General features: G+C 33.3%; 3 protein-coding genes across 5 annotated transcripts; 2 read left to right on the top strand and 1 right to left on the bottom strand.

The window, feature by feature from the left end:
- Position 1: 1 nt before the first annotated feature.
- Positions 2–13,377, top strand: LOC133670117 (uncharacterized). Of its 3 annotated transcripts, XR_009834014.1 has the most exons (16): positions 2–391; positions 562–763; positions 1,710–1,789; positions 2,117–2,155; positions 3,262–3,280; positions 5,352–5,405; positions 7,268–7,395; positions 7,480–7,548; positions 8,609–8,694; positions 10,114–10,223; positions 10,679–10,729; positions 10,937–10,995; positions 11,525–11,569; positions 12,061–12,136; positions 12,233–12,307; positions 13,062–13,377. XR_009834014.1 is itself a non-coding variant. In XM_062090582.1 (15 exons), exons 1-15 carry the CDS (start codon positions 221–223, stop codon positions 13,179–13,181), a joined length of 1,308 nt encoding a protein of 435 aa, XP_061946566.1. In that variant the 5' UTR covers positions 3–220; the 3' UTR covers positions 13,182–13,377. The 3 variants fall into 3 exon arrangements, 2 of the variants coding, with proteins under 2 accessions (XP_061946567.1, XP_061946566.1); XM_062090582.1 differs by lacking the exon at positions 12,061–12,136 and having other exon boundaries at positions 3–391; XM_062090583.1 differs by lacking the exons at positions 5,352–5,405; positions 12,061–12,136.
- Positions 13,378–15,595: 2,218 nt separating this feature from the next.
- LOC133669204 (uncharacterized) lies at positions 15,596–18,417 on the bottom strand. The gene is made up of 8 exons (XM_062089258.1): positions 18,263–18,417; positions 18,063–18,136; positions 17,894–17,973; positions 17,706–17,800; positions 17,504–17,612; positions 16,657–16,670; positions 15,970–16,071; positions 15,596–15,887 (listed from the first exon to the last, which is right to left on the bottom strand). The coding sequence occupies exons 1-8, from the start codon at positions 18,329–18,331 to the stop codon at positions 15,675–15,677; spliced, it is 756 nt and encodes a 251-aa protein (XP_061945242.1). The 5' UTR covers positions 18,332–18,417; the 3' UTR covers positions 15,596–15,674.
- An 830-nt stretch (positions 18,418–19,247) lies between these two features.
- LOC133669457 (uncharacterized) lies at positions 19,248–22,443 on the top strand. The gene is made up of 8 exons (XM_062089602.1): positions 19,248–19,369; positions 19,835–19,941; positions 20,073–20,116; positions 20,215–20,300; positions 20,407–20,515; positions 20,830–20,843; positions 21,451–21,552; positions 22,141–22,443. Exons 1-8 carry the CDS (start codon positions 19,322–19,324, stop codon positions 22,261–22,263), a joined length of 633 nt encoding a protein of 210 aa, XP_061945586.1. The 5' UTR covers positions 19,248–19,321; the 3' UTR covers positions 22,264–22,443.
- The last annotated feature ends 5,481 nt before the right edge of the window (positions 22,444–27,924 follow it).

Here is a 27,924-nt window from a genome sequence, read left to right as displayed (position 1 = left end):
ACTTCACAAATATCCCCTGAAAAAGCTTCCCTATGAAAACCACAATGTCAGCAGCAGCACAGCTCTAAACCCAGTAAAAACTCTTAAACCCTCTCTTGCCTTCTTCTCCTTCAAAACCCAAACGCATTCTCTACAAAAATCCTACTTCCATTCTTATTTTCAGCCGAATTCTGTGTAAAAAGCTAAAGCCATAGTTGGTGAGGAGAAGTGATATGAAGTTATGGCTTACTACTACAAGTCATTGAATCTCCACCACATGTGGAAAGGAGGGTTTCACTGTGTGGGAGGAAATTTTGCAGCAGCGAGTCGGATTGTTGGCTTTAATAACCTTTCCAATTTTAAGAGAAAGGTTTTTCTGTCTCGTCCTTCATCAGCTGTTCTATCAAACAAGGTAATGCTAATACTTTGTTATCTGCCATTTCTGATTAAATTAAATTTGTGGGTTTTGAAAAGACTCAACCTTCTTGTTTTTTTTTGTTATATTTTAATTCTTTAATCTTATGCAAGATTCTTTTTTTTGCGGGGATATTGTTTTTGACTTCTGGGTTTTGTTTTGTTTAGGGCTACTGTAGTTTATCTCAAGTTGTTTCTGCAATTCCTCAAAGTAATGTACTAAACTCTTCCAAAAGTGAAAACGAGGTGGTCCACCAAGATTTGGTCAAGCGTGAAGAAAATGCCGCGGAGGCTAATAATCCTTCAAATGGAAGAGTAATGCTTATAGATGGTACATCGGTCATTTATAGAGCTTACTTCAAGCTTTTAGGTATGTCATGGTATTGGCTGTTTTTTTTTTTTTTTTTAATATTCATGTTGAATCACTTTACCAATGGAAAAATTGAAGTTTAAGTTTTGTTGCGGATTGTTTGATTGGTTCTAGGAAATTATTGTTACACCTTTTGACCAATTGTATTGTGGTGTCATATGTATGTCTGTCTTTGTTTTGTGATTTTTGTCTGCAATGTCAGAGTTTCATGTGCCAGGAGGGCAATTCTATATTTCAATTAGTTTAACTGCTTATATGAGATTAGACTAGATATTACAATGACATTAGCTAATAGATTAGATATTTCAGGATGCGTTAGGCAGTCAGATTATATTACAATATCTGGGCAAGTCTGTTGAATGTATAGATAAGGACTAATGATTCTATGGGTTTATTGTCTACTCTCTACTCAAGTCTCACTGTCTATTGAGCTTAGTAATGTGTTTCGGAGATTTGAAGAGAATAATCTTTAACATCATTGCATACTCACTATCTAAGATTTACACTGTTTCGGAGGTTTGAAGATAATGATGATGTTTGAACGTATTGCCTGCTTACTGTCTTAATCATCATTGCGTCTCTTGTCCAATAAAATATTAGGAATTATTTTTGCCTTCATAAATTTTGAAAATTTTCTTGGCTGGTCTTTACCTCATGGATCTATGAAGTTTCTTACTCATACTTCATTGATGTTGAGAATTTCTCCATTTTTTGATGAATTATTGCTCATAGCTATATAGAATACGCATCAGATTTTAGAATGAAAGTTGAAATATCAGCATATGACTTATCTGTTTCTGAAATTTGGATTTGTCGTGATCATTGGCTATCTTTTAAACTTCAACTACCTTTAGTTTCAGGGTGCAACCTAGATCTAGTATATTTAAATTGGACGAGTCTTGTATTTTAGCTTATCATGACTTTGTCTTCTTTTGATTGTGAGCAGCAAAGGTGCATCATGGTCATCTAACACATGCAGATGGCAATGGAGATTGGGTTTTAACTATATTTTCTGCGCTATCTTTTGTAAGCGTATTCTTTCAGTCTTATGATTTCCTATTACTTAGGGACTGGTTTGGTTGCTGTCCACAGTCCTGTGAGCTGGGCCACATGTACTGACACTGTAGAGTAGAGTCTGCACTCTAGAGACAGAGAAAGGAAACAAAGAAGGAGGGATATAATCACACAATACACAGATAACTCAACCTTCACATTACAGACTCAAATCAAAAGTCACATAATAATCCTCTATATTATTTTGAGAAGAGTGCATAAATACTTATAGAATTATCAACGTAACCCATTGTTTAAGTTCTTAATGTCTAAAGCATATCTCTATTATTTCTCTTGCAGATAATTGATGTCCTGGGATTCATGCCTTCCCATGCAGTGGTATGACATTTGCTTTATGCTTATATGTGTATATTTCATTCAATCACATTACACAATGAAGATAAATAAGTTGTGCATTGCTATCTATGTGCATTAATGGTTCTGTTTTGGCTGACTTTTTTGTTCAAAGAAGGAATGATTTAATGTAACTATAGTAGGTGTTATTAGTGATAGCAAGAGGCTGAGAGCTACTAAAAGTAACCACATTTTACATTCTGATACGCACAAAATTTAGTAATTTGCTGGATCAAAATTTCATCTCAAGCACGAAATTGATTTTCATAGAAGGAAAAAAAAATGCTGGATACATTAAATTTAGATGGTAGTCTTCTATGGGCTACTGCTTTAACCATAGTTCAATTGGTTGGACTCGCCAAATAGTGTGGAATGGGTTTAGCAAGTATAGGGGGGCCATCAACCCTAAAAAATATTATTTTAAGTGGACAAAGATTTATAACCACGTTGCTTGTTATTAGCAGTTAAAACTCTTAGTTTCTGTCTTCAATTTTTCTCAAACATGAGATTCACCTCTCTAATATTTGATTTGTTGAATCTCTCTGAAATGTGATATTGCTTCCCTTATGTATGATTTATTGGTAAAGCCTTTTGATGCTAAGTTGTCTTAGTGTTGCCTTTTGGACACAGCTTACAAGATTCACCTGTACTCTCTAATCCAAAGACTATGATTTAGACTCTTGTAGCTGATAAATCAGTTTTTCATAACACTGTGAACTTCAGATTCTGAAGAGTGGCTGATGCACGGTGTTACATTTGGTTAGAGATTATTTACAGTCAGAATATGATCATTACGTCCCCCAAATCTATTTGTAAACGATATGATTCTGTAACCCAACCTTGGTTACACTGGCGCTAGGTTTCATCTATATTTGCACTATCAAATATATGTTACATATAGTATCTGCCTTTAACTTACATTGAATATAGCTTTGCATATTATCTTTCATAATAGTGTCAGAAACTTTTGTTTTTGGAAGGGTTTTGCTACTTCTTCTTTTGCACATTAAACTATTGCTCTCTCTTTCCTTTTTATCTTTCTCCTTAATTAGATAGTTTACTTATCTATTGGTTATTATTTTTCATTGCAGGTGGTATTTGATCATGATGGTGAGATATAAATTCTCTGATATTTTTATTAGTAATTGATTCTCTCAATTGTTGTTTGTGCTTCTTAACATGCTCTAAAGTATTTCAAGCTGTTTGATGTTTTACTTGGAATCTCCAACTACATGATCTCAACCTCTTAAAACTGGCCATGATGATTTTTATCTTTGTCTGGGTGAATCTGCAATAAAATGATTTTAGTGAATGGTTTGATTCCCTGTGCCCTCAGACATGTTGACTCTAAATTCCCTTTCCTGCCTTTGGTACAATAGATATCTCTTTTCTGCAGAGTTACTTGTCAAATTGTGGTGGGTTTGAGACTCAATTCCTGTTCAAAGCGTGCAAAACCCATATAATCTACGAAGGAAGATAGTTCCCTTCGATGAACTTATTCCTCACTCTTCTGTTTCTCTTGTGTTTGTCTCATGTTTTGTTGCTGAAGTGTCATTCCTTCATTCCTGTTCATTTCAAGTCTGACTTTTGGAAAGAGATGAGAGCTCAAATCTATGATTTAATATCAACAATAGGCTGGACATTGTGAGTACATGGACACTGATAAAACATTTAGTTGAGGTTCAATGTTAACTTGTTGTAGGCTAAATGTTGGTGTGCTACGCTTCTGTCTTGTAAGTTAAATAACACAAAGGTTATCTGATACATGACAAGAAAGAGAGATTCCGGTTTGTTGGCTGCATTATTATGTTTGCTCAGTTTAATACTTGCAGATAACAAAGTGTTCTTAACAATATAAAATAATTCTTTAGCTCGGTTTGCATCCGTTTCTCGAGCCTCAGGCTTTATTATGTCTGCTCAGTTTTATAATTGTGGAAAAAAAAAGTTTTATTGACAGCATAAAACAATCCTTTAGCTCTGTAGGCATCCATTTCTTGAGCCTTCTCACTTTGAAGAAAAGTGATACTTCAATAGCATGAGCAGCTTTTAACCAGCTCATAGAAAAGTTAAGAGATGGCTTTCCTGTTGTGTCATGAATTGAACTGGAACTGATCTTTACAGAGTTTGCCAATGATAGGGGTTGACAAACTGAAATCAGGAAAGAAAACTATTCCATGTATTAGTGGTAGCCTGTCCTATTGAGCTTAGGATATCAAAGATAGGCAATGTTGTGACTTTGAAATTGCAAACGTCAGTCAAAAGAAATCCCAAGAACTGATGTTCTCTTATCTTAGAAAATACATGAATCCAGAACCTTATGACTGGAATCTTTCATGCAATGTTGCAGTTGACTGGGACTCTGTCATGATTTTCTTGTGTGTTGGGGTTACTGCATCAAAACACAGCAAACACATGGTACTTTGCATTGCCAAACACTGCTGAAATAACGGAGAAAGCAGCATAAAAAATCTTTCACTTGCATAGTGCTACAGTTAAGAGATTGAAAGTTGCAATGGGGTTGACTGCTTCACCTTTTCCAACGTCTAAACCATAGCTGGAGGGTAGCTCTGGCTCAGTGAATTAATTTCACAGGAAGAAAGAACCCTCTATAGTACAGACATCTTTCTTTCACAATTTTTAGAGGTTTCTCTAGGTATTACATTTGGACCAGACAAAAGATATCCACAAACTACCTTTGCAGGATTCTTGGTCCAATGAGTACCAAAATGTTGGGGCATAATTTGCCTAGAATTTGGAGGGTGCCTCGTCCTTTTCACTGGAATTATGCAGAGGGAGCAAAAATTGTTGATTTCCTAACGTTTCAGCTCCTTGTCTAGTTCACAAATCAAAAGTGAGCTAACATGCAATTGTTCCATCCCAAACTGTAAAACCCTTAAGAATTAAATTCAGTGGTCAATTTGCGCATAATATTTAAACTTTGTGTCAATTTGTTAATTCCTAATCATTATATAAATGGGACTTTAAGTTGGTTGAAAACGCTTTCAGAAGTAGAAATCTTTAAGAGGGTATCTCATATGTTAGATGATGAATTTGGGCCATCCAGCTTGTTCTCCTATTTTCTAGTCAGTGGTCAATTTGTACGAGTTATGGGGTTTTGGATAGTGAAACTTTTGTTCAATGTGGAATTTTGATAGACCAAACTTTTACTTTTCCTTTTCAGGAGTACCGTATGGAAAATCTAGTGTTTCACCCAACAAAACTGTCATGGAAAAAGGTATGTCAGTTTATAATTCTTTAAAATCTTTTCATAATGAATTTAACAATCTGTAAGAAATAAGAAACAACATTTATAGGTGAATCCAGATAATTATGGGTGATGTTTGCTGGTTTTACACTGAGTCAACTGTGCAGACAAAGAAACTTCATTTGAGTGCAAGGCATGTCATTGTTGTGGTGTGGGCAATTCATGCCTTTTCTCAAATCACTTTTAAAGGTGTCTGACTTTAGAATCAAATTGAGCGTCTTTTTGTTTTTTTTTTTTCGCTTTGTTTTCTTGAATAATATGTTATTTTATGGCAAAAGATAATTCTTTTCTTTATCATGCTTGGTCTCAAAATGCTTATAAATTGCTTTAATTAATATAGGGTTGTTGAAGAATTTTAATAATGTTTGATTTCCAAAGTTTCTGATCCTAGACTTTTTAATGAAAGCAAAAAAGTGACGATAAGGCAATTTAGTTTGAGATTTGATTGGCTGCATAATGGACTGGGTCATGATGAATTTCAGTAGATTTTATTTTGAGTTGAGCTTAACTGGCAGCATCAAACCTCCAACATGTACGTGCTACAAATGTTCAATGAATGTGGAATACAATTCACATGGCATGAACTTGACTTACTCTGAATCGTTATGTTTTTCTTTTGTGACATTAGTTTCCTCTACTGTTGGGAGATACAAAGAGGGAGTTTATGACACATCTAAGAGCACATTTGTGATTCTCGTAACCAGCATATGAATACACTGTAGATGGATCATAAATGTTGACTTGTGGTTAATGGAGGTCATATGAATCCATTTCTCATTAATGAATATAGTGAGGAGTTTTAGAAGCTCAGCCTGATGGGCTATGAATTCAGTGCATGGTTCTTAGGTATTTGGATAGACATGGAAAACCATTTGCAGGGCCTTCTAGTGATCAAACAAACTTCAAGACTATTTTATTTCTGTTCCTGTTTTCCATGTAGTCTTTTTAACTTCTATTCTTCAAAATGGGATAAGGCGACAGCCTATAATTGTTTCTAGTACTTTAAGATAACAGACATCCTATATTTATGCAAGCAAGCTTCAAGAAGTAATTTCTAGTTTAATTCTGGCATGCTTGCCTTTTCAACTGTTAATTATATGTGCTGTTTGTGACGACCATGCTCATTTGGGCACCAGGATACATGATCATGGATCAAACCTGAAACGCATTCTGAAATATTATTGAACATTCATAAAAAAAAGAAAAAAATGGATCATGAAATGTTTCACCTAACTTAACTCTCAAAGGCAAAATATTATGCCTTCAAGTGAATTTTCCATGGTAATTCCAAATGATTATTTTTTTGTTCATATTGTTTATTCTATTGCAATGGAACAGAATAATAATAAAAAAGAGATCAATATATTCACAGACTAGGCTAGCATGTAGACTTCCATCTTTGCCAATACATCTGTACCGAAGTCCTTTCTAGCTGGTGCCAGTGGAGGGCCTAGAGCTAGTTTGGATGGAGAAGGTTGATTTTATTAGGTTTCTGGAAAAATAACTTGACTAGGATCAACTAAATGAGGTATTTTATTGCAACTGCTTGGGAATGTGTTCAGAGTTCCTTTTCCACTGCTTAGCTCTGCTAAGGTGCTCATTGCAGTCTTGTTATTGTCTGTTTCTTATGATTTTACACCTATAAAATTACTCTAATGTTGCCATCTCTCACAATATCCTCTTGTTTTTTCCACACTCGTGCACATTTGCATTTTGTGTGTTTGATCCTCCCCAAGAAAAAAAAAGGTCCCCAAGTGGAGGCTACTTTACAAGTTAGTTTTCACAAATCAAAATCAGCTGATTGAATTTATCATATTCTTTATTTTTTGAAGGCTTGAATTTTCGCCACACTTTATATTCTTTATACAAGAGCAACCGCCCTCCTACGCCTGATACTGTCATCCAGGGACTTCCATATTTGAAAGCTGCTATCAAAGCTATGTCCGTTAAGGTGATTGAGGTAAGTAGCTATATCTTGCAGTTTTATATAATTGATCAACTCAGATTTCTCATGGTAATCAATTATGATTTTATGTGAAGGCAGGTACCTGGGGTAGAAGCAGATGATGTCATTGGAACATTGGCTGTAAATAGTGTCAAGGATGGGTTTAAGGTAATTATCTGAGCCCTATTTCTCAAATACCTGATAGTGTATAATGAAATCTAACCACAATCATCCATGGATTTTGTTTTCATGGAGAGAAGATGGATAATGTTTTGAAAATGATTTCCACTGTTTCCCAAGGATCTAGTCATTGTGGGCTCCCCCCTCCTTTATGGAATAAAATCAAAAGAAACTATTAAAATAAGAAACTGTCTATTGTCTTGCTTACATAGCTACAGGCACACAATGTAACTTAGTATGTTATATGCTTCCTTTCAACATGGTTGTATCTTGCTTTAGTTGTGTTTGTTTGTTTTTTTTTCCCCCTCAACTGCCTTTCATATATGTGTTCTAGTCTACAGGTCAATGAAACTGTTTGGCTCTTCTATTGTTTGCCTTTTCTCTTATACTTACTCTATAATCAGCCTATTTATGTATTTTATCTAGGAGGTAGACAATTCATCTTGATTATCTTGTTTTTTAACTCCCTGGAGAATATCTTTTCTTGTTTGACAGGTTATGAACAGTTAATTTTTTTCCCACTATGTTTTGAGTCTCACACTACTGATTTATTTTTCTCATGAACTCAAAAACAATATTTTTTCCTTCCAGAACCCTTCTATCCACTTTCATATGAAAAACAGGAAAAATGCTTTTTGTTGATAAATTATACCCAGACAAACATATCTCATCTTAAGCCCAGAAACTGATAGGCTTCTGCTTTTTGTTAATATTAGCATTAATAAGCTTTTTCTGAAGTGTTCACAAGTGAAAGATTTGGCATTAGGAGTAAACTGCCCCCTTTGTTTTGTTTGTTTTATTGTATATAGTGCTTTTTTCCCCCAAATGATTTTTGACCATTTTACCATACAACATAGAAATCTTTTAGCTAAACATCTATCACATTCATCCTTCAGCTTTTGGAAGGTTAACTTTCTTTGCTTGATTTTCTTAATCAGTTTGAGTAGTTAAAACTGAGTACCTTTAACATTACTGTTTGCCTAAAAGCTCCTATGTTATTTTTTCTTGCCACCGTCGGTGTCTCATGATTGTGCTTATTTTGTAACAGGTACGAGTTGTTTCTCCGGACAAAGACTTTTTTCAGATTCTTTCTCCTTCATTACGTCTTCTACGGATTGCACCACGTGGCCTTGAGTTAGTAACCATTCAACTTACAACATCATGCCTGCATTGTATTTGTTAACATTTGAGGTTTGAGTGATCAGAAATTCTTGGAGTTTTCTGAAACCTTCTCTTTCTGCGAATATGTTCTTTCTTATCATATAAAGTCATGTTATGCAAAGCTGCGACCAACTTTTTCATCCTGCATGGCTTAGAAATAACATCATTTTGGTGATAATGAGTTGGATTTCATTTATTATGATTCCACTAGTGGATTTGAGTTTATTTTTTGATATTTAGATAACTTGATGAACAATCTTCAGAACTAATAAACGTGAAGTTTTTTAAGTTCAAAGCAATTGGATGTAAACTGAAAATACAGAACCATGAAAAATATGAAGATTTATGTTTGTTCTAGATATCTGTCACGAGAAAAAAAAGAGTTAAAGGGATACTATGTAACTTCATAAGCTGGTTTTGGCTAAGATATATTTTATGTTCAAAGCAATTTGGTGTAAACTGAGAACACTAGAACCATGCAACATTGAAGAAAGAATTTATACATGTTCTTTGTATTTATATCAGTGACAAAAAAAATAAAAAATGCTGCAGAGCTGCATAAACTGGTTTTGCATTTAATATTCTTAACATACCATGGAAATATATGAATTTAAAATTCTATATGTATAACACAGAACATATAATTACCTGCCAACATTTGTTTATTCCAAATTTAAGTTTTATTCTTTATTCTTTTCTTAAAAAATTTGGTCCAATTAATATCTAGAGCCTACAACCAGCTGTCCCAATGCCATGAAACCACCCATGTCTTTTGCTTATGATCTTGTAATAGGACATATGAGTGTAAATTCTGATGTCATGCTCTATTAGACTTTGATTTGCTTATGGGTTCTTCCTAAATTAGATTTCAAATTCAGTTGAACTTGAAGGCAATGTTAGCCTAATAGTAAGGGGTGTGCAAACAGTTTGATTGGTTCAGTTTTCAGTTTGGTTTTTAAAAACTGAAACCAAACTGAATATGTGAGAATCCAAATTATGTAAAACTGAAATATTTCTGTTTCGTTTTTTATTCTATTCTGAAACATTTCATCCTTTTTGTCTATTTCTCGAAAATAAAAATTGAAAGAAAAGGGAAAGCATTTGGTTTTTGTTTGTTTGTTTGGTTTTCAAACTGTACCAAAATTGAAACTGAATTACCAAACCAAACAATTTCAGTTTATGATAGGGTATTTAAGAATTAATGATGTAATAAAACAAGTTCTTCATACGAGTGCAAATTAATGAGTCACCTGTTTAGTTACTTTTGGTGGGTTGTGATTGTGCTTCATGCTGCCCTGAATAACTTAATTTCTTTAATTTTGGCATGCTTTTTCGGAATTTTGATCTGATTTTATAGAGTAGTGCTGTAGTTTCATATTTTGCTTTGCCCAGGATGGTTTCATTTGGAATGGAGGATTTTGCTGAAAAATATGGAGGATTGAAACCTTCTCAGTTTGTTGATGTAATGGCTCTTATGGGTGACAAATCTGATAATATTCCAGGTTATGCTACACATCTCTCATTAGTTAAATACAGTCCGATGTTCATGATATGAATTTTTCACAGTCAGCTAAATGTCGTTTCCTTTATGATCTCTTTACATGTGTATCTTCTTCCAATGACTTTTCGTTGAACTTCCTTTACCATGATGTTCAACATTCATGTATTTTTTTCACTGGAGGAATACTAGATGTGAATAAAATGAAAAATAAAATCCTGAATTTTGATGAAATGTTGCGAAGGTCGGCTCAAACTTGTGTCTAGCCTCTGCTTAGTTTTAAGGAATGAGCTAAAAAATCTAGCCTCTGGAATGAGCAATGGAAATGAGCTAAAAATGTTGAAACCTTTCTCTGAAATGAAGCAATCTGCTAGAAGTTTTAAGGAATTCTTTTTTTTTTATGAGATTCAAATATTCTAAAGGTTGATTTATTGATGTTCCATCATTTAATAATTGCAGGAGTTGAAGGAATTGGAGTTGTCCATGCTGTGGAACTGATCTCTAGATTCGGTATTGTCTTAGAATTTGTTGGAAAATGTCATAGGGTGAACATGTTGCTGAACTATTATGTGATGACATTTGTTATGGAGTATTTGTTTTTTCTGCCAAAAGTGATTGCAAGCTTTTTTTGTCTGTCAATGTGGGCTTTTCTTTTTTGGCCCATATAAGTGTGTTTCTTGATATACTGACTTGCAATAATCTTCACTTCTTTTTCAGGCACATTGGAGAATTTGTTGAAATGTGTTGATCAAGTAGAAGGGGAGAGCATTAGAAAGGTAGAAATCTTCAACATGAATCAAGTACTTGCTAAAATCATATCCTTTTCTTTTCCCTTTAAATCTTTATCATTTTTTGTTGGTTGTTCCATTGTTTGACACTTGCAATGAGATGAAATATCTTCAGTCAATTTTTATCAAATCAGTTGTGCTATATCTAGTCACTTTATTAGAATCCATCTCTGTGTGTTTATTCTGGGGGTTGCTGTGGAGTCTGATAGTGGCTTCTTATTCAGCAACTATTGGGGGTGGGCTTGTAATGGCTTTCTCTTCTTCCATGTGCTTGGGGATGTTGCATGCATTATTGATAATGATGTGCAACTCTCCTTTCTGGTAAGAAAAGAGGATGTAGAAGTTTGTCATCAAGGATATTGCACCTCTCGTAAATATAAGTTAATTTATCATGTCATGATCTTGTGCTCATGAAATTTGAGATAAATATAGCATGATATTAGCTTTTATTTAAAATTCTGTGACCGTTTATGTGGCTGACTCATTTTACTTTCCTCTGGTCACTACTCTCTTGTAGGCCTTGAGACAGAATGCTAATCAGGCAGTACTAAGCAAGGAGCTGGTAATTTTCCTATCTTTTTCTCTGCTCATTATATTTTCTTGTGGAAAATTAATTTTTTAGTGGATAAATATCACACCCAATCTCATTTTTAAAGCATGCATAATGTTCATACAACTAGTCTGACATGAATAAAGTGCAAAAGAGCGAAAGACTAATACTATAGTAAATGGCATAGATGTTTGTCTGTCTTTTCTATGGAGTATCAGAAGATGTCTTCATTTCCGAAACATAACCCTACTCGGTGCTTCCAATCTATTTTTTTTTTTTTATTATAGATTTTGTGCCTCACTGCTGAAGAAACTTAAATAATACACTAACATGAATTCAGATTTTCATTCCTTTGTTCTTTGAGCAGTATGTATTAGTTATCTTACCTAGCCATGCACTTTCTTATAACAATTATTATGAACATTGTGGTCATCATCAATGTAAAATCTATGAGATCTAACCATTTTAGGGAACAAAGTTCCATTGAAATGCTTGAAATGCAGAAGCCTCATGACTGGCCATGTGCAGACTTGTTAAAACTGAGATATGGTGCTTTATATTTTGAAAGACTCGATGACAGTATGGCAGCTGTTACTTTATTATTAATCTAACTGTGACTGTAGGCACCTAGTCCTTGGTGTTTGTTTGATGCACAGATATCTTATGTAATGGCAGGCAAAGTTGCGTTGTGAGCTTCCAGAGTACATGGTTCCATTTGCTACCACAGATTTGATTTTTAAGAAACCTGAGGTCCGTACACTATGTCTATTTTTATTTTAGAAGTTTTCTATCCATATTCAGGTACATGTGCAATTTAGTGGGAGAGGCTTTAAACACTTGCACTCTCGTAGTCAGAACTGGTAATTGTTGATGTTTATTTTGTTCTATCTTTGACGAGATGATGAATCCCAGCTAATTTCATTATTGGTTTCATGACTTGTGTGCTGGTTTTAATTGCACAATTCACTGTTGCTTTCCATTATAAATTGTGGCTTCCTAACAAGCACACTGCAATATTACATGCTATCTATCAAGTCATTTTCCATCACGGGCAATGCAGCCATAGTCCGAGCATACACTGTTTGAATTACTTGACGCAGGCACTATTCTGTCAATTTATTCCTTCTAGAGCCATTCATTACTTATAGCTGGGCTTTAATGACCATTTCGTGGTATGTCCATGCTTTGTTAACAGCAGCAGTCCCTTTTGGACCTTCCAAACCCATACATGGTGTTCCCATCATCAAGTTCTATTTTTGTCTTGGCAAAATATGCAAATTCTATTGCACTCTTCACCTGCTAAAGTGCAAACCTACTGTACTATTGTTGCTTTAATCTACATTTTCTTTATTGGCCACTGCACAGCTTAACCTTGCTCTTATAATCAGCTGCATCTTGTATGCAAGTTGAACTTCCATGCTCTCATGCACAGCTTTCTGGGATAACCTCTTTTGCTAATTATTTAACTGCAGGAAATACTGATTTTTTGGTTTGACTGGTGCAGGACAATGGTGAGAAATTTACAAACCTCTTGACTGCCGTCAGCTCTTATGCTGAAGGCTTTTCAGCTGACATGATCATCAGAAGAGCTTCCAAGTTGTGGGAAAAGCTTGAAGCAAGGTGATTTGATCCATTGTCGGTGGAGGCAATTAGACATTTTTTCATGGTAGTAGTGTTGTCTGTATAGCTAACTGCTAACTCTCCTGATTTTGGAGCTGAGCATATATGATGAATGCTTTATCAATTCTTGACCAAATTTTTTATTTCCAAAAATTTGAAGGGAAATTTATGAAATGCAGAGGAAACGGTTCCTTTCTCAAGATTTTATCCTCCTTACTGATTTATTATTTTTTCTTAAAACACCGCCAATTTGACAGCAAGTAGTTTGGCCACAGACGGCGGTGCTTTTTCACAATTTATAATGATGATGCCCAGATTCTTCATATCCTTAAATTTAAATCATGCATGCTATCTTCTCTCATTAGCAAATATTTTGATTTTTGTACGAAATTTTACTTGGTACCAGGGAAGCGAAGCATACAACAAGCAGGGCTGGACTGCATCAACAAACAATGAGATAAGCAAATTATTCTAAGCTTATAATTTTATTAAATCTCGAAGTAATTAAAGGGAACATCAAACTTATTTTGATTTATAATAAATAAAAATTGCAAAAATTTCTAGACATAATTTAGAGCAAGCTGAAAGCTTTTTGGGCTCAAGCCATGTTTTATTTATTTATTTATAATCTCCCATCATCAATTACTCAGATGTCATTTTGAATTAAATTCATAGATTTGCACTGAATTCTCAACTTCTCCCAGTTTTTTCAATACCGCCACTGGGTCATGCGTGTCCCAAATAAATGTCTTCCTTGAATTTTCATCAATTCTGTAGTTCACTCCTGAAAAATATAACACACAAGAAAAGGAGTATATCAACATGGCAAATAAGTATGAATGCTTTCTTTTTGTTGAATATATACTAATGAATAAACAATATAGCCACATATAATAAATATACTAAAATACATGATAAAATTACTATGGTTATAGACTCATTTTACTATCAGTACAAGAGTGCCGTATATCACATTGGTAAAAAAAATTGTTTGCTTTTCATGAAGGAGTATTTTGGTTTTTTCACAAGGATTAATTATTATTATTGATTTGTGTGAGATTATTTTTGTTTATATGGTATTTTTATTGGTATTATAACCAATAATAAGATTTGACCACGAGTTAGAAATGAGATTCTCTCATCTCCTCTTTCATTTTAGATGACGTGTATAGTTTAAATATTCTCGGTTTATCACTAGTGATCCTTTCATTTCTCTCTTTTACTCTAATAAATGTATTATGGTTCTTAATGATATTAGTATTTCAGATTCAGTTTAATTTATATATTTTTGTTATTTTCTTTTTTGTTAAAGTTTTATGTGTTTTCAATTTAACAATTGGTTTTTAATTTGTATATATAATGATTTTCAATTCGGTTCTTTTGCATTTAATTTTATATTTTTTATCCTTTGTCCTTGTGACAAAGTTCTTATGGCTTTTAATTTTATGATTTTGGTTTTTTAGATAATAATGAAAATAATAATATTATTAGTGATGGTGATGATAATAATAATAATGATAATGATTGTAATATTATTATTAATGATAATAGAGAAGTAGTATTAATAATAATAATAATAATAATAATGCTAATAATAATAGTAATGTTAATAATAATAATAATTAAAATTTTGTTATTCCATGTTAATTTAACTGTAATTAGCATTGTTAAATATTTATCATGATTTATTTTTTATATTATTTTTTAAATCTATTTTAATATTTTAATATTATTTTTTATATAAAAAATAATCCAGCCTCAAAACGAAACGCATCAACCAAGGCCAGTATATATATAAACCTGGATGATGGTCCAAAATTCTTTCTAATCCTCCACGCCAATCAGAAGCGTCAGCACCAACTACGAGAGTGCAAGTGCAATTCTTACACAAAAGAAATTAAAAATTGAAATTAAACCAGACCAAGCTAGGGAAAAAAAAGAAGATGATGATCGATGCATGAAAGATACAAAGAAGAGAGAAATCTACCAATTTTGAGCTCATTCCACAGCCCACTGCACTTGGTGTTGGATTCGTGTAAATCTTTCAAGAGAAAACCTGAGTGATTGTTGCTATGATTTGAGGAGCTCACTACTATGCTCTTTATGTAGAATTCTAAACCTCACTCAAACAGGAAAAGAAACACTACATAGGAAGTTGGAAGCTGCTTTAAACATTGACATTTGTTTCTCCATGGCAAGCACCGAAGACATTGCCTCTTTGACATCTACAAATCTCAATGTCTTTGGATATGAAGCTCTTCAGTCTTGATGATGCCTGTTTACACTATGGATGGTCATGTGTCTAATGTTTCTTACTTGGCTAAATTGATAATTTGACAGTGATGCAAGGAGTCTCAAATTAGCAGCAATTAGAACTCTTCAATTGATGAGAGCAGCTATCTATTAGAACAAAAGGAATAGTCTAAAAGCAATTACAAATGAATAGATTACTCTGAAAATAATCACATTGTACAAGTGCTTTACAAAATTGGTGAATTTAACTTGATGTTTCAGGTTCAGGTTCAGGTTCAGGTTCAGTTCCAGTTTCAGTTTCAGTTTCAGTTTCATTTTCATTCTCAGTTTCAGCTTCAGGTTTTTCAAGCTCTAGAACAGCATTAAATCCAAATTCATTTCCAGGCACAAACACTTTCTTGAGTTCTTCTGCCTTTTGAGTGGTGTTAATTTTGTTTTCCTTAACCTTCAGATTTTCCTGTTTTGAATGGAAAAACTCATTAATACTCACTTCAGCTTCAAAACGAAGGCCAACATTAAGTGTTGCAAAAATAACTTGCCTTCTTCACATAATCTGCCATGGTTGAGGTGACTATTTCTTGTATCACAAAATTAGTTACACGATCTTCTCCAAGGATTTGTAGGAGGAATTCCCTTGGAACCTACAGAAATTATTAGTCAGACATCTTATGATGGAGGACAAAAGTAGGCAGATCATAATGCTAGTTATGCAACTCCCAATAGATGTTTCATGGAGTAGTTTCAGTGCATAGAATTTCCTTGACGAGCATGAAGGATGAGAAGCAAATAACATAAGATACTTCACGCCATGACCAGCTACAATTTGGCATATACGACATAGAGATATAGCAGGGGCAACAAGCATTTGCAAATACATCACAAAAAATAAGAATGGTTCTCATCTCTTCATTAGAACTAAGTTTGGCATTTAAAAACAAGGAAGAACATAATAAATTACTTCCTGTAGAAGATACCAGCACTCTCTTATATTGAAACTTGAATAATTTGTGAGTGAAACCATGACTTGAACTTCCTGAATTTTGCATCTTTTATTCCATTTCCAAGTAATTAACAGACTACAACAAATCATAAATTGAAGATTTCAAGTAAAACATGCATTATTCTGGAGGAATAAAGTACTAGTTAAATATACATGCAAAACTAATTTCATTATAAAATTTTGATTTCCAGAGAGAGAAAAAAACCTATGAACGAGAATCACTCACATTTGTTGTTTTTCCTGGATTAGCCATATGCATGCAAAAAAAAAAAAAGGTTAGAATTCATTGACTGAGGAGTTAACAAGCTGCAGAGACAAACTAATGAAACAAAGGACAAAGGTGAGAAGCAATCAAGAGATTAAAGACAGTGCAGATTAAAAAAATGGGTTTGGGGATCCTAAACAGGTCAAGATGATCATGCTTCAAAAGCAGATGGCTCATCTAAATGTTGGAACCACCTATTGAGGTATCCATCAGCAGAAAAGTAACTCAAAGAATATTTCTTTGGATTAACAAAGAAATGCATGATACCACATCTCTTTATTTAATATCTCATCCTGACCACTATCAAGTATGGATTCTTCTCACAGGATAATTCCAGACTATCATCAAGAAATTACTAAAGAACCATTAAACTTGTACTAAGATCTTTTAGATTTAATAATAAGTGATTCATATCATAAACAAATATTTGATCTTGAATGCATCTCTACATTAAACAAAGAAACTTTGAATAGCTATAATCAAACTCATTGCTCATTCATTCAGAGCTCTTGTCGGTAAAGTAGACCGAGAGAGAGAATTGGCTTCTCGAGAATCTGCTGGAGTCAGATCAGTACATTATTAATAGAGAAAGAACCCATACCCTGAATCGGGGAAAGGCGATAACCACCCAGGGAAATTGTGAACTTACTGAATTGACTCCCTATTCTACAGGTGAGTGTGATTTTTAGCTACACTCTATTTGTCCATGTTCATACCCATAATTGCAGAACGTTATTCCATAATTTGATGGAGGCAGTCAAATTCAGTTATATATTAGCACAGAAGAAATCACATGTATAACCATTACCTCCTTTCTCTCTTCGAAATCCTGGAATCGGAGGTGCCGAACGAGCTAAATCAGTCAAGGCCTTGTTGAACACCTTTTGAGTCTCATCTCCACTCAAATCCACTCTGACCTAAAAATTAAATATTACCACAAACCACATTTGCAAATTTTGCAAAATAGCATTAATTATCAGCTACTAGAGATTCGGAGAACAATAACCCACCTGCATCTTATCTTCCTCTTGGGATTCAATAACTATTTTAACATTTTTCAATGCTATTAGTTTCTCATTCGTTTCTGCAATTGATGCCTCCATACCTTTAAAAACCACCCAAATGCCACAATACTTCAATGAGTAACACCATAAATTTACTATCTATAATTGTGTTTAGAAGCTAAGAAAATATTAACCTGACCCAACAGCAGATATAGGCTTGACTCCCACATGTTTAAGCACTCTCAAATTTGGATTAGAAGAAAATAATAATAGCCTGAAATGTTTTAAACAAAACAAGAACTTGATTAAACAATCAAAATATATTAACAAAAACAATATTAAATGATTGTTTTTGTAATTTACTTATTGCAAGTAAAGTGAGATTGAAAGAAAACGATGCTATTTGTGCTGCTGCTACTGCTGCTCAAAGAAAGACACTGTAGACAGAAGTGGTTAGTCAGTCAGTCAGTCAGTCAGTCAGTCTAAGAATATGTTTGGTTTCCAAGAAAATGCAAGAAATCTTCAACATGATATGACGGGCAAAGAAAATGGGGTATTCTTACTTTGTAAAAGGAGAGGTTTCGAAGTTGTTGGAGTTGTAAAGTTGATGCTGTCGTCGTCATCGCCGCCATCAAAGCTTGCTTCCTTCCTTCTCTCTAGTCTATATCATTTCCGTCCACTCAATTTTATAAATCCGTTGAAGACCGACAACCCGACATGTCGTTCAAATTAGTTAGTCTAAAGATGATGTGTGAACTGTCGTTTACTGTTTGAGGTTGCAGGCTTGCAGGGGGTGTTACTGACATTTCTCTGTGATGACTCTCAAACTTAGGCACCTATTGTTTGTGGGCGATTTTCAATTTTTTAAATTTTTTTTTATTTGTTTTAAATTAATTTTTTATGTTTTTATATAATTATATCAAAAATAAAATAATATTTTAATGTATTTTTAAATAAAAAATAATTTAAAAATTAATTTTTACCATGAAGCCAAACACTATCTTAATTTACAAAAAATAAATTATTATTTTGATAATTAAATTTTAAACCTGTTCATAACTTAATTATTTACTCTCCTAGAATTATAAATTAATTATTTTTAATTTTTAATGATCAATTATTGTATTATTCAAATCATAAATGAATTTGATAGCGGAATGATTTAGAATCTAATTTGAATTATATTTAATTTTAAATTATTTTAAAAATTAATTTAATTAAATTCAAGTAATTTAATAGATTAATTTGCTACTTGATTTTTCAAGCAAATCTAGATGAGACTTCACCATTGAACTTTAATGATTTTTATTTTTTATTTTTTAATCTAAACTTGTATTGACCCAACAACTCAATTAGTGGGGGCTTGGAGAAAAACCAATCAACATTTTAATAAGATATCATAAGAATCATGGGATGAAATTAATATTTTGAAAGATAAGGGATTACTTTGTGACCTTGTTCAAAGTATAGGGACTACATAAGATATTTTACTCAACCTTTTTTTGTTTTGTTTTTTTATGAAAATAATACTAAAAAACTTTAATAAAATTGAGATGGTGATAAGAAATCTATATAGCTAGCTAGGTGCCACACCGATTGACAAGAGGGAGGAGGAGGAGATAATGGAAATAGTAGCGGCTAAAACCCTCTGCCTGGGCTTAAACCTCAAGGTAATGTCATCTTTGTTTTCTCTCCTTATTTCTTCAGTTCTGCAACTATAATTTGAACTTGTTCTTTTCATTTGAAGCCAAATTCTAGCTATTTCATTCTATAGAAGACGTGGGGTCTTAAAGTAGTTAATGGGATCTATTTTAAGTGCTCATGGATTTACTTTAGTGCTTGAATTGACACCCGTCTGTCATTTTTACTATGTTCACTTCGTTGTAAGATGACAGGCAACGCAGTGATTCTCATTTTTTCACAACCAGCACGCTTCTGCATTATGTTTTTATCCACTTTTTTGTTTGTCTGTTTGAGTTTAGTTTTACTATGGAAAACTATAATCTTTACTTGAGTAATTTACATTTTAATACTGTTTTAGCTTCTTTGTAATGAGTCATGACCCTTAAATCTTAATCTGAATTGACATGATTTAGTGGAATAATTTTGGTTTTTTCTTTGGTAATTATTTGCAGTTAATAAGTCACAAGCATACAGTGGATGTCTTTACTCCAAATCTAACTCGCAAAATACCATCCTTTTCCCATCAAATGAGATGTGGGGCTCAAGGATTTTGGAGAAGGTAATGCAGTTTCATTCACTTGAGCTCGAGTATTGTATTTGGATTTTGATGTAAATGTCATTGTTGGGTTTTTGTAGCAAGAAGTAGAAATTGGCGAGGTTGCTTATTTATTTGTTAATTTGATTTTACAGGGAAAATGGTAGATGTTTTACTCCTGTTGCGGCTGTAGTATCAGGTGCAAATCAAATTTTTTGTCTTTCAATTAGTTGCTTTTAACCTTATTGCTAGTGTTGTGTTGACCTTTGACTACAACTTAATGACTACATAAATTAGCTGCTGAAGATGTTGAAGTATCTTCCTCTCGGTTCAAAGATTGCACAGTGATGATTACGAGTACCAATGAAGATCAAGAATTGAAGGTATGAGCAGATACTGGATTCATGTTGTTGGTTTGTAGGCAAGTTCAAAATTGCCTGGTGGTTGATAATTTTAGCAATCTATTATATTCATAGCTTTTGTGGACAGATAAGAGTGGAAGTATCTGGTGCTAAAACTAGAGCAATTTTTGAAGATGTTTTCAAAAAAATGGTTACTGCAGCCCAGCCAATCCCAGGATTTCGAAGAGTAAAAGGAGGTAACATATCTGAATTCTCTATCTGATTGCTAGTAGGGAAGTTCTGTCTTCAAGAATCTCAAGCCTACTTTAATCATCCTCAAATAGATTTTTTCTATATTTTGGAATCTGAGAATATAGCACCATACAGCTAGTAGTCAGATTGAAATAATGTTCAACTGTATTTGATCTTATTTTCTTTACGGTATTGTTTTTCAATGACTGTTCTTTTCTAATGTTTTCTCATTTCTCTAATTTTAGTCTGCCTCTGATGTTTTCTGTTATTATTTCTATGCGATGCATCATTTCTATCAAACACCATGGGGAACTGGCAGGAAAAACACCGGATGTGAGTTTCCATATCCTCATATTTTACTCCAATTTCATTTACCTAGTTGTAATAAGTAACTTAAATATGAGATTTTTGTCCATTTCCTAAAGTGAACAAAAACTTGCATTCTTGAGATGTATGCTGACCTCATCTTGAGTCCATTACCATCTGCAGACAAAGAGTATGCACAATATGTTGTGCTAGTAGTGAACTTTGAAGGGGCAGTGTCATGTCACCTAGCTTGCAACTTTGAGGCGCATCCTCGTTTAACATAATCTATCATGTGTAAATGGATTCTTATGCTCAGTTTACAGCTGCGACTTCAGGAAAAAAAAACAAATTTGCTCATTATTTTTCAATATTAAATCATGAAACTTTTTTTATGGAGAACATTCATGTGCACACATGCACCAACACACACTATTGATGTAAAGCACATGCACAAGGAAAGAAAAAACAGCCAGCGATGACTTTCATTGAAAAGTTAGAGAGCTAACTATTACATCCTATGCATGCGGATTGCAGACAAGAACATACTTGCAGTCATGTTCATATACATTTACTTGCACCAACACATGTGCATGCACATATATAATAGAATTTTCTTATTGTTTGTTTCTGGCAGATACCTAGAGACATTTTGTTAGAAGTTCTTGGACCTTCAAAAGTTTACAAGGAAGTGATCAAGAAAGTCATAAACTCTACTGTAGCTGAATATGTTGACAAGGTAACCGACTTAACTTCTTGTTTGATTCTAAAGGAAGTCGTGAAGTCATTTTATCTTCACGGTGCTGTGTTTAACCAATGAATTGTGTTCTGGGAAACACTTCAAGTAGATAGTTTTGTCACATGACTAGAAATATTTCTAGGAAAGAAATCAATGTAAGAGCTTACAAGTTTACAGAAACTGACATCATAAATCATGTTAATGGAGCACTTAAGCTGATCTTTCTTTCTTTTTCTTTTTTCTCTCTCCTTACACCTTGATGAATGTCTTGACCAACTTTTAAATCGTGAGCCAACACCTGTATTAACATTGTTCATTTTGAATGATATAGTTGAAAGTTGATTGATCCAGTAGTTCTAGCCACCATTACATTCATCACACCAGCAATTTTGTTTTTTTTTTTCCATTTTTTTTCTAAATCAAATGACCTTTTGTATGTTCTTTGTGGAAGTACTGCTTCTTGGAATGCAATTCATTCCTACATTTTTACTGCTGTGGTGCAGCCAACTGCATCATTCCCCTGTATTCTGAAGGCATTTATCTATGAATCTAATGCTTGGCATTAACACTGTCTTTTCGCTTCTATAGGAAGGCTTAAAAGTTAGCAAAGACTTGAGAGTTGAACAAAGCTTTGAAGATCTTGAAGATGCATTTGAACCAGATGAAAAATTCAGCTTTGATGCTGTCATTCAGCTTCAACAAACAACTTGAAAAACATTGCACTTTTGAGAATGAATCCAATTTTGCCCTCTATTAATTGTTCCAGCAACTTGTTTGCTCACTGGAATGTGAAACTAAAATTGGTGAATGTACAGAGTTATCAGATATCCCTTTTCTATTAATTATTTATCTAACCATTTTGAGGCTCATCAGCTCTCATATTTCCTTGCATGTTTCCAAGAGTTCCATATCAGTTCAAAATGCAAGTAGAAATTTGTTTGATATCAGATTAGTTTCAGACTCATTTTGACAAATATTTGCTATAAGATTCAGTGTACCCTAAAAAGCACAGACAAGTAATTAAATCAAAACCAGGTAATCTAGTTTTATAACAGCAAGCAACTCATGTGTAGAAAAAAACGCTAGAGCTGAAGCCATGTAGATTCTGAGCACCATTACCAAGTTGGTGCATTGGCCTGTCTGGTTTGCATCTTTACGTGCTCAATCCCATTGCATAGCAAAAAATGCCGTTGTTGAAGCCATGACAGAGATAACACAGACAGAGCAGTGCCAGTGCCATTGCCTCCATGATGTTTCTTGAATTTCTTAAGCAACTTATACTAGCAAGTTTGCTTTGGCAATCACTGCTATCAGCTTGCCTCTCCCACCTAATAGTTGAACTCTCTGCAGCTACTCCTACATCAAACGGCAAGCTGTCTTTCCTTTTGAGACGTACTGATTAAATTAATCACGTAAAATCCTAAGCTTAAATCTAACCTCAAAAACCATTTTCCGCCAGCTTTTCAACAAAGAATTTCAATTTTATATTTTTTAAATCTAAAAACTTCAAATCCTATACATTGACCCACACAATTCATATTGAAAACTTCCTTTTGATCCTTGCAGAGTTGCTCATTAGTGCTGCTCTCTCTAAGCCCTTCTGCTGCCTTAGCATGGCTCGTTAAGTGATTCTTCCGATACCTATCTTTCTTTCCTTTTGTCTTCGATTTATCTGCTACTAATCAGAACAATTAGACCATAATCTATGCAAGTTTAGAGCTCCATGGAAACAATCAATCATCTCTGGCATGCAGGTACAACGCCTGAAAACATTCCAATGATGCATAAGAGATTCTTCAAGCACACAGAAAAATGTCCATGGAAAATTGAAATGCTTGCCAGGGCCATCAATGCAAGGTAATTGGAAAGGTTCGAACCTGCAAACCCTATGTAGTTCTACTTGCATGTCAGTTGTTAACTTCTGACCATAATCTATGCAAGTTTAGAGCTCCATGGAAACAATCAATCATCTCTGGCATGCAGGTACAACGCCCGAAAACATTCCAATGATGCATAAGAGACTCTTCAAGCACACAGAAAAATGTCCATGGAATATTGAAATGCTTGCCAGGGCCATCAATGCAAGGTAATTGGAAAGGTTCGAACCTGCAAACCCTATGTAGTTTTACTTGCATGTCAGTTGTTAACTTCTGACCATAATCTATGCAAGTTTAGAGCTCCATGGAAACAATCAATCATCTCTGGCATGCAGGTACAACGCCCGAAAACATTCCAATGATGCATAAGATACTCTTCAAGCACACAGAAAAATGTCCATGGAATATTGAAATGCTTGCCAGGGCCATCAATGCAAGGTAATTGGAAAGGTTCGAACCTGCAAACCCTATGTAGTTCTACTTGCATGTCAGTTGTTAACTTCTGGCCTGTATTCTTGGTGTTCTTCCTGGATTTGTGACTGGGATTGTTATTGGCTTGAAGTCACATGGAATCGAACATACCTCACGCAAAATCATTGGCATTGTCCTATTCTGTCTTGCAACAGCACAGGTGTTTTTAGACCTCACAAAGATAGCAAGTATCGGCCTTTCTTCAACTGGTTCCACTCCTTGGTGGATTGTTCAGCACTTATCCTAAGTTCATTCAACATATTTATAGGATTTGGCATATTACACGCTGCAAATTTTTAGAAGATTACCTACATTGCTGTATTAGGAGTCTTTGTAATCATATTTGTTGAGGAAACAACTTAAATTAGAGAAATACATATATGAAAAAAAAGCTATTGCAATCAATCACACAATAGCATACAAAGAATTTCCATGGTTCAACAATTCAAGCCTATTCGACGGGCGACACGATCGAAGACATTTACTATAAAAAAGTATGAGATTACAAGATGTCACACAAAATTACTCTCTTATTTAAGATTTCAAAATAACCCAAAACTCATATTTTCTTTTCTCTCTAGCTATCTAAATGTAGAAAATGAAAACACTTATAAGTAAACGTTAAACTTAAAATATAACAATTTTAGTTTTTTTATATATGAACTAAGTACATGAGTATTTTTCTCTCACTTGACCCAACAATTTAAAACAAACCCATCAAATCTTTATCTTGGATTAAATTGAGCCAACGTACGAATCTTGAACTCCTCTCTAATCGTTTTCAATAAGCATCTTTAAGTATTACACAAACCAATTAAGTTCAAGCAATCCTTGACTTTAATGTAGAGATAGACTTCATCAAAATATTTGTAGGGTTTTCGGCTATAGAAATCTTCTTCATTGATACATCATCCTGTGACATGATATCTAGAATAAAGTGATACCTGACATCAATATGTTTGGTCCATGTATGATACATCCAGTTCTTGGCCAGGTGAATAACACTCTAGCTATAACAATGTATAATAATTAACTAATGTTATAAACTAAGATAGTCAACTAAACCTCTTAACCATAAAGTTTCTTTCACTATCTCTGTCAATTCCATATACTTAACATTTGTTGTAGACAAGGCAATAATGAATAGTAAAATTGTTGTCCAACTAATGGCACACCATAAGAGAGTAAAAACATAACTTGTAGTGATTTTTTTCTGTCTAAATCACCAGCGTGATCTAAATCTATAAAATTGTCAACACTACTTCTAATGCTACTAACCCTGACATATACTAAGCCAGCATATGCAGTACCTTTAAGATAACAAAATATCTATTTCACGGCCTGTTAGTAAACTTTATCAGGACTTGTCATAAACCTACTAACCACACTAATAACATGTAAAATGTCTGGACGAGTGTAGAACATAGCATACATAATGTTTTTAACTGCATTAACATATGAAACACTTGACATATGCTCATTCTCCTCCTTATTTTATAGTGACAAACATGAAGATAACTTGAAACGAGCTACAAATAGAGCAATCACTAGTTATATGACCCGCGTGATGCCGCGGGTCAATTTGTTTGCATAAAAAATATCAAAAAAAACTAAGATCTAAAAGTATTAGGTTTTTTTTGCAAAGCTATCCCCAAGATTCTTGAGTTTAGCTGCAACGCCTGACCCAACAGTAATATTTATAATATTAATAATAACATTAAACTTGCATGACCCAAGTTTAAGTGGATCTGATTGCAATATCAAACCCAATAGTTTTGGATGTGGGTCTGGCTGCAAGATTATGTCATAAAAATATGATAATTAAATAAATTAATTAAAAAAAACAAAGAAAAAAACCAACAGAAAAAAAAACTAAAGAAGAAAACGAAAAAAATCTGAATTAACTGGGTTAACCCTTCAAATCAAGTTAACCTATCAAACCTTGGATTCATGTCGTGAAAGTTTGATAACTAAATAGAAAAAAATATTTGACGAGTTAACATGGAATTAACTGGGCTAACCCGTCAAACTAAGTTAACCCGTCAAACTTGGGATCCGTGTCATGAAAGTTTGATAACTAAATAGAAAAAAAGTAAACATTAATAAACTAAATTAAACAAAAAAAATTAATTAAAAAGGAAAAAAAACAAAAATGCATCAGTCTTTTCACCGTGGACTGCACTGTATAATCCATAATCAAAGGCATAAAAACGGCAAAAAAATAAAAATAAAAAAAAACTAAAGGCATCAGTCAATAACTAAATAGAAAAAAAAATTAATATTGATGAACTAAATTAAATAAAAAGAAAAAATAAAAGAAGAAAAACTTATAAGAAGAAAAGAACTAATGAAGAAAAAGAAAAAAAAATCTAAATTAATTGGGTTAACTCGTCAAACCTGAGATCCGTGTCATAAAAGTCTGATAACTAAATAGAAAAACATTTAATATCAACAAACTAAATAATAAAAAATTAATTAAAAAGAAAAAAAAGACATTAGCCTTATTATCGTGGACTGCACTGTGCAGTCCGCTGTGAAAGACATAAAAAAAAAAACTAAAGGCATACAATATTAAAAGATGAAATCGGAAGAACAAAACTAATAAGGAAAAAGAAAAAAAATCTGAATCAACTGAGTTAACCCGTCAAACCTGAGATTCGTGTCATGAAAGTGTGATAACTAAATACAAAAAAGATTTAATATCAATGAAATAAATTAAAAAAATTAATTAAAAAGAAAAAAACAACAAAAAGAAAAAAATTAATAAAGAGAAATAAAAAAATCTGAATTAACTGTGTTAACCCTTTAAATTAGGTTAACCAGTCAAACCTGAGATTCGCGTCATGAAAGTTTGACAACTAAATAGAAAAACAAATTGATGGGTTAACCCAGAATTAACTGGGTTAACCCGTCAAGCCCGAGATACGTGTCATGAAAATCTGATAATTAAATAGAAAAAAATTTAACATTAACAAACTAAACTAAACAAAAAAAATTAATTAAAAAGAAAAAAAGAAAAAGGAAAAAAAAACCAGGTTAACCCGTCAAACCCGGGATCCTTGTCATGAAAGTCTGATAACTAAATAAAAAAATTAACATTAACAAACTAAATTAAACAAAAAAATTCATAAAAAAAAAAAACACAAAGAAAAGAAGCAAAAAAAAAAACCCATAAAGGCATAAAAAAATACAATTTTTTTTTAAAAAGATAGCTCAGGGTTTTACTGTAAACTGCACTGTGAAACACTAAGCAGTTTTAGTATATATTATAATAATATAATAATTATAATAATAATAATATAATTATAAATATAATTATTCGTCCACCAAGTGTTTCCCTAACTTACATTCTCTGATGTAAAAGGGCCAAGGCTTGATGTATTTGTTCATTCACCATGAGTTTTTGCTTTTCAAGAACCAAAAACAGGGGGCAGAAGAGAGAGGAGACAAAGTTGAAAAAATAAACGTGGTGGACATCCACCAACTCTTTTCAAGCAACAGAAGTTAAGAAAAACAAAAGAGATGAGAGTTAAAACAACACGTGAAAAAACCTGTGAGAAAAGGAGTTTTAGAACGAAAAACACTATTAGAATCCACAGTAAAAATAGAGTAAATATACAGTGTTTTCATGAGCTCTTTTAGTTTTTTTTTTTAATTAGCTTGCAGTCTTGTATACCAAAACATTCAAGTACCTTCTTAAGATACTTTCTCTATGATAAATATAACTTGTCAATGCTTCGATTTATACGTATTTCATTACCCACAATCTTCTTAGCTACTTCCAAATCTTTCATCTCAAATTCACCTCTCAACTAATCCTTCAAACTATTGATCTCGGACATGTTTTTGGAGACATTCAACATGCCATCAACATACAAGAATAAGTACACAAATAAACTATCTAAATGCTTCTTGAAATACACACAACTATCATAGTCATTCATAAATAAACCATGTCCAAGCATAAAAGTATCAAACCATTGTTGGGGCGCATTATAATGGCCATTCATAGTGAAGGTTTAGA

This window comes from Populus nigra, chromosome 12 (assembly GCF_951802175.1).
Source record: "Populus nigra chromosome 12, ddPopNigr1.1, whole genome shotgun sequence".
NCBI classification, from domain to species: Eukaryota; Viridiplantae; Streptophyta; class Magnoliopsida; order Malpighiales; family Salicaceae; genus Populus; species Populus nigra.
The sequence above is the reverse complement of the archived record's forward strand: the minus strand, read 5'-3'. Positions and strand labels throughout refer to the sequence as shown.

What these genes read in the sequence shown, in the direction of transcription:
- LOC133669204 (XM_062089258.1), bottom strand. Translation starts at nt 18,331, where the DNA reads ATGGCGGCGATGACGACGACAGCATCAACTTTACAACTCCAACAACTT. An exon ending in TATATCTGCTGTTGGGTCAG is followed by an intron (nt 17,801 to 17,893) that starts GTTAATATTTTC and finishes TGGTTTTTAAAG; the next exon opens with GTATGGAGGCATCAATTGCA. An exon ending in AAGAGGAAGATAAGATGCAG is followed by an intron (nt 17,613 to 17,705) that starts GTGGGTTATTGT and finishes TTTAATTTTTAG; the next exon opens with GTCAGAGTGGATTTGAGTGG.
- LOC133669457 (XM_062089602.1), top strand. Translation starts at nt 19,322, where the DNA reads ATGGAAATAGTAGCGGCTAAAACCCTCTGCCTGGGCTTAAACCTCAAG. An exon ending in GCCTGGGCTTAAACCTCAAG is followed by an intron (nt 19,370 to 19,834) that starts GTAATGTCATCT and finishes AATTATTTGCAG; the next exon opens with TTAATAAGTCACAAGCATAC. An exon ending in GCTCAAGGATTTTGGAGAAG is followed by an intron (nt 19,942 to 20,072) that starts GTAATGCAGTTT and finishes TTGATTTTACAG; the next exon opens with GGAAAATGGTAGATGTTTTA.
- LOC133670117 (XM_062090582.1), top strand. Translation starts at nt 221, where the DNA reads ATGGCTTACTACTACAAGTCATTGAATCTCCACCACATGTGGAAAGGA. An exon ending in CAGCTGTTCTATCAAACAAG is followed by an intron (nt 392 to 561) that starts GTAATGCTAATA and finishes TGTTTTGTTTAG; the next exon opens with GGCTACTGTAGTTTATCTCA. An exon ending in TGTCCGTTAAGGTGATTGAG is followed by an intron (nt 7,396 to 7,479) that starts GTAAGTAGCTAT and finishes ATGTGAAGGCAG; the next exon opens with GTACCTGGGGTAGAAGCAGA.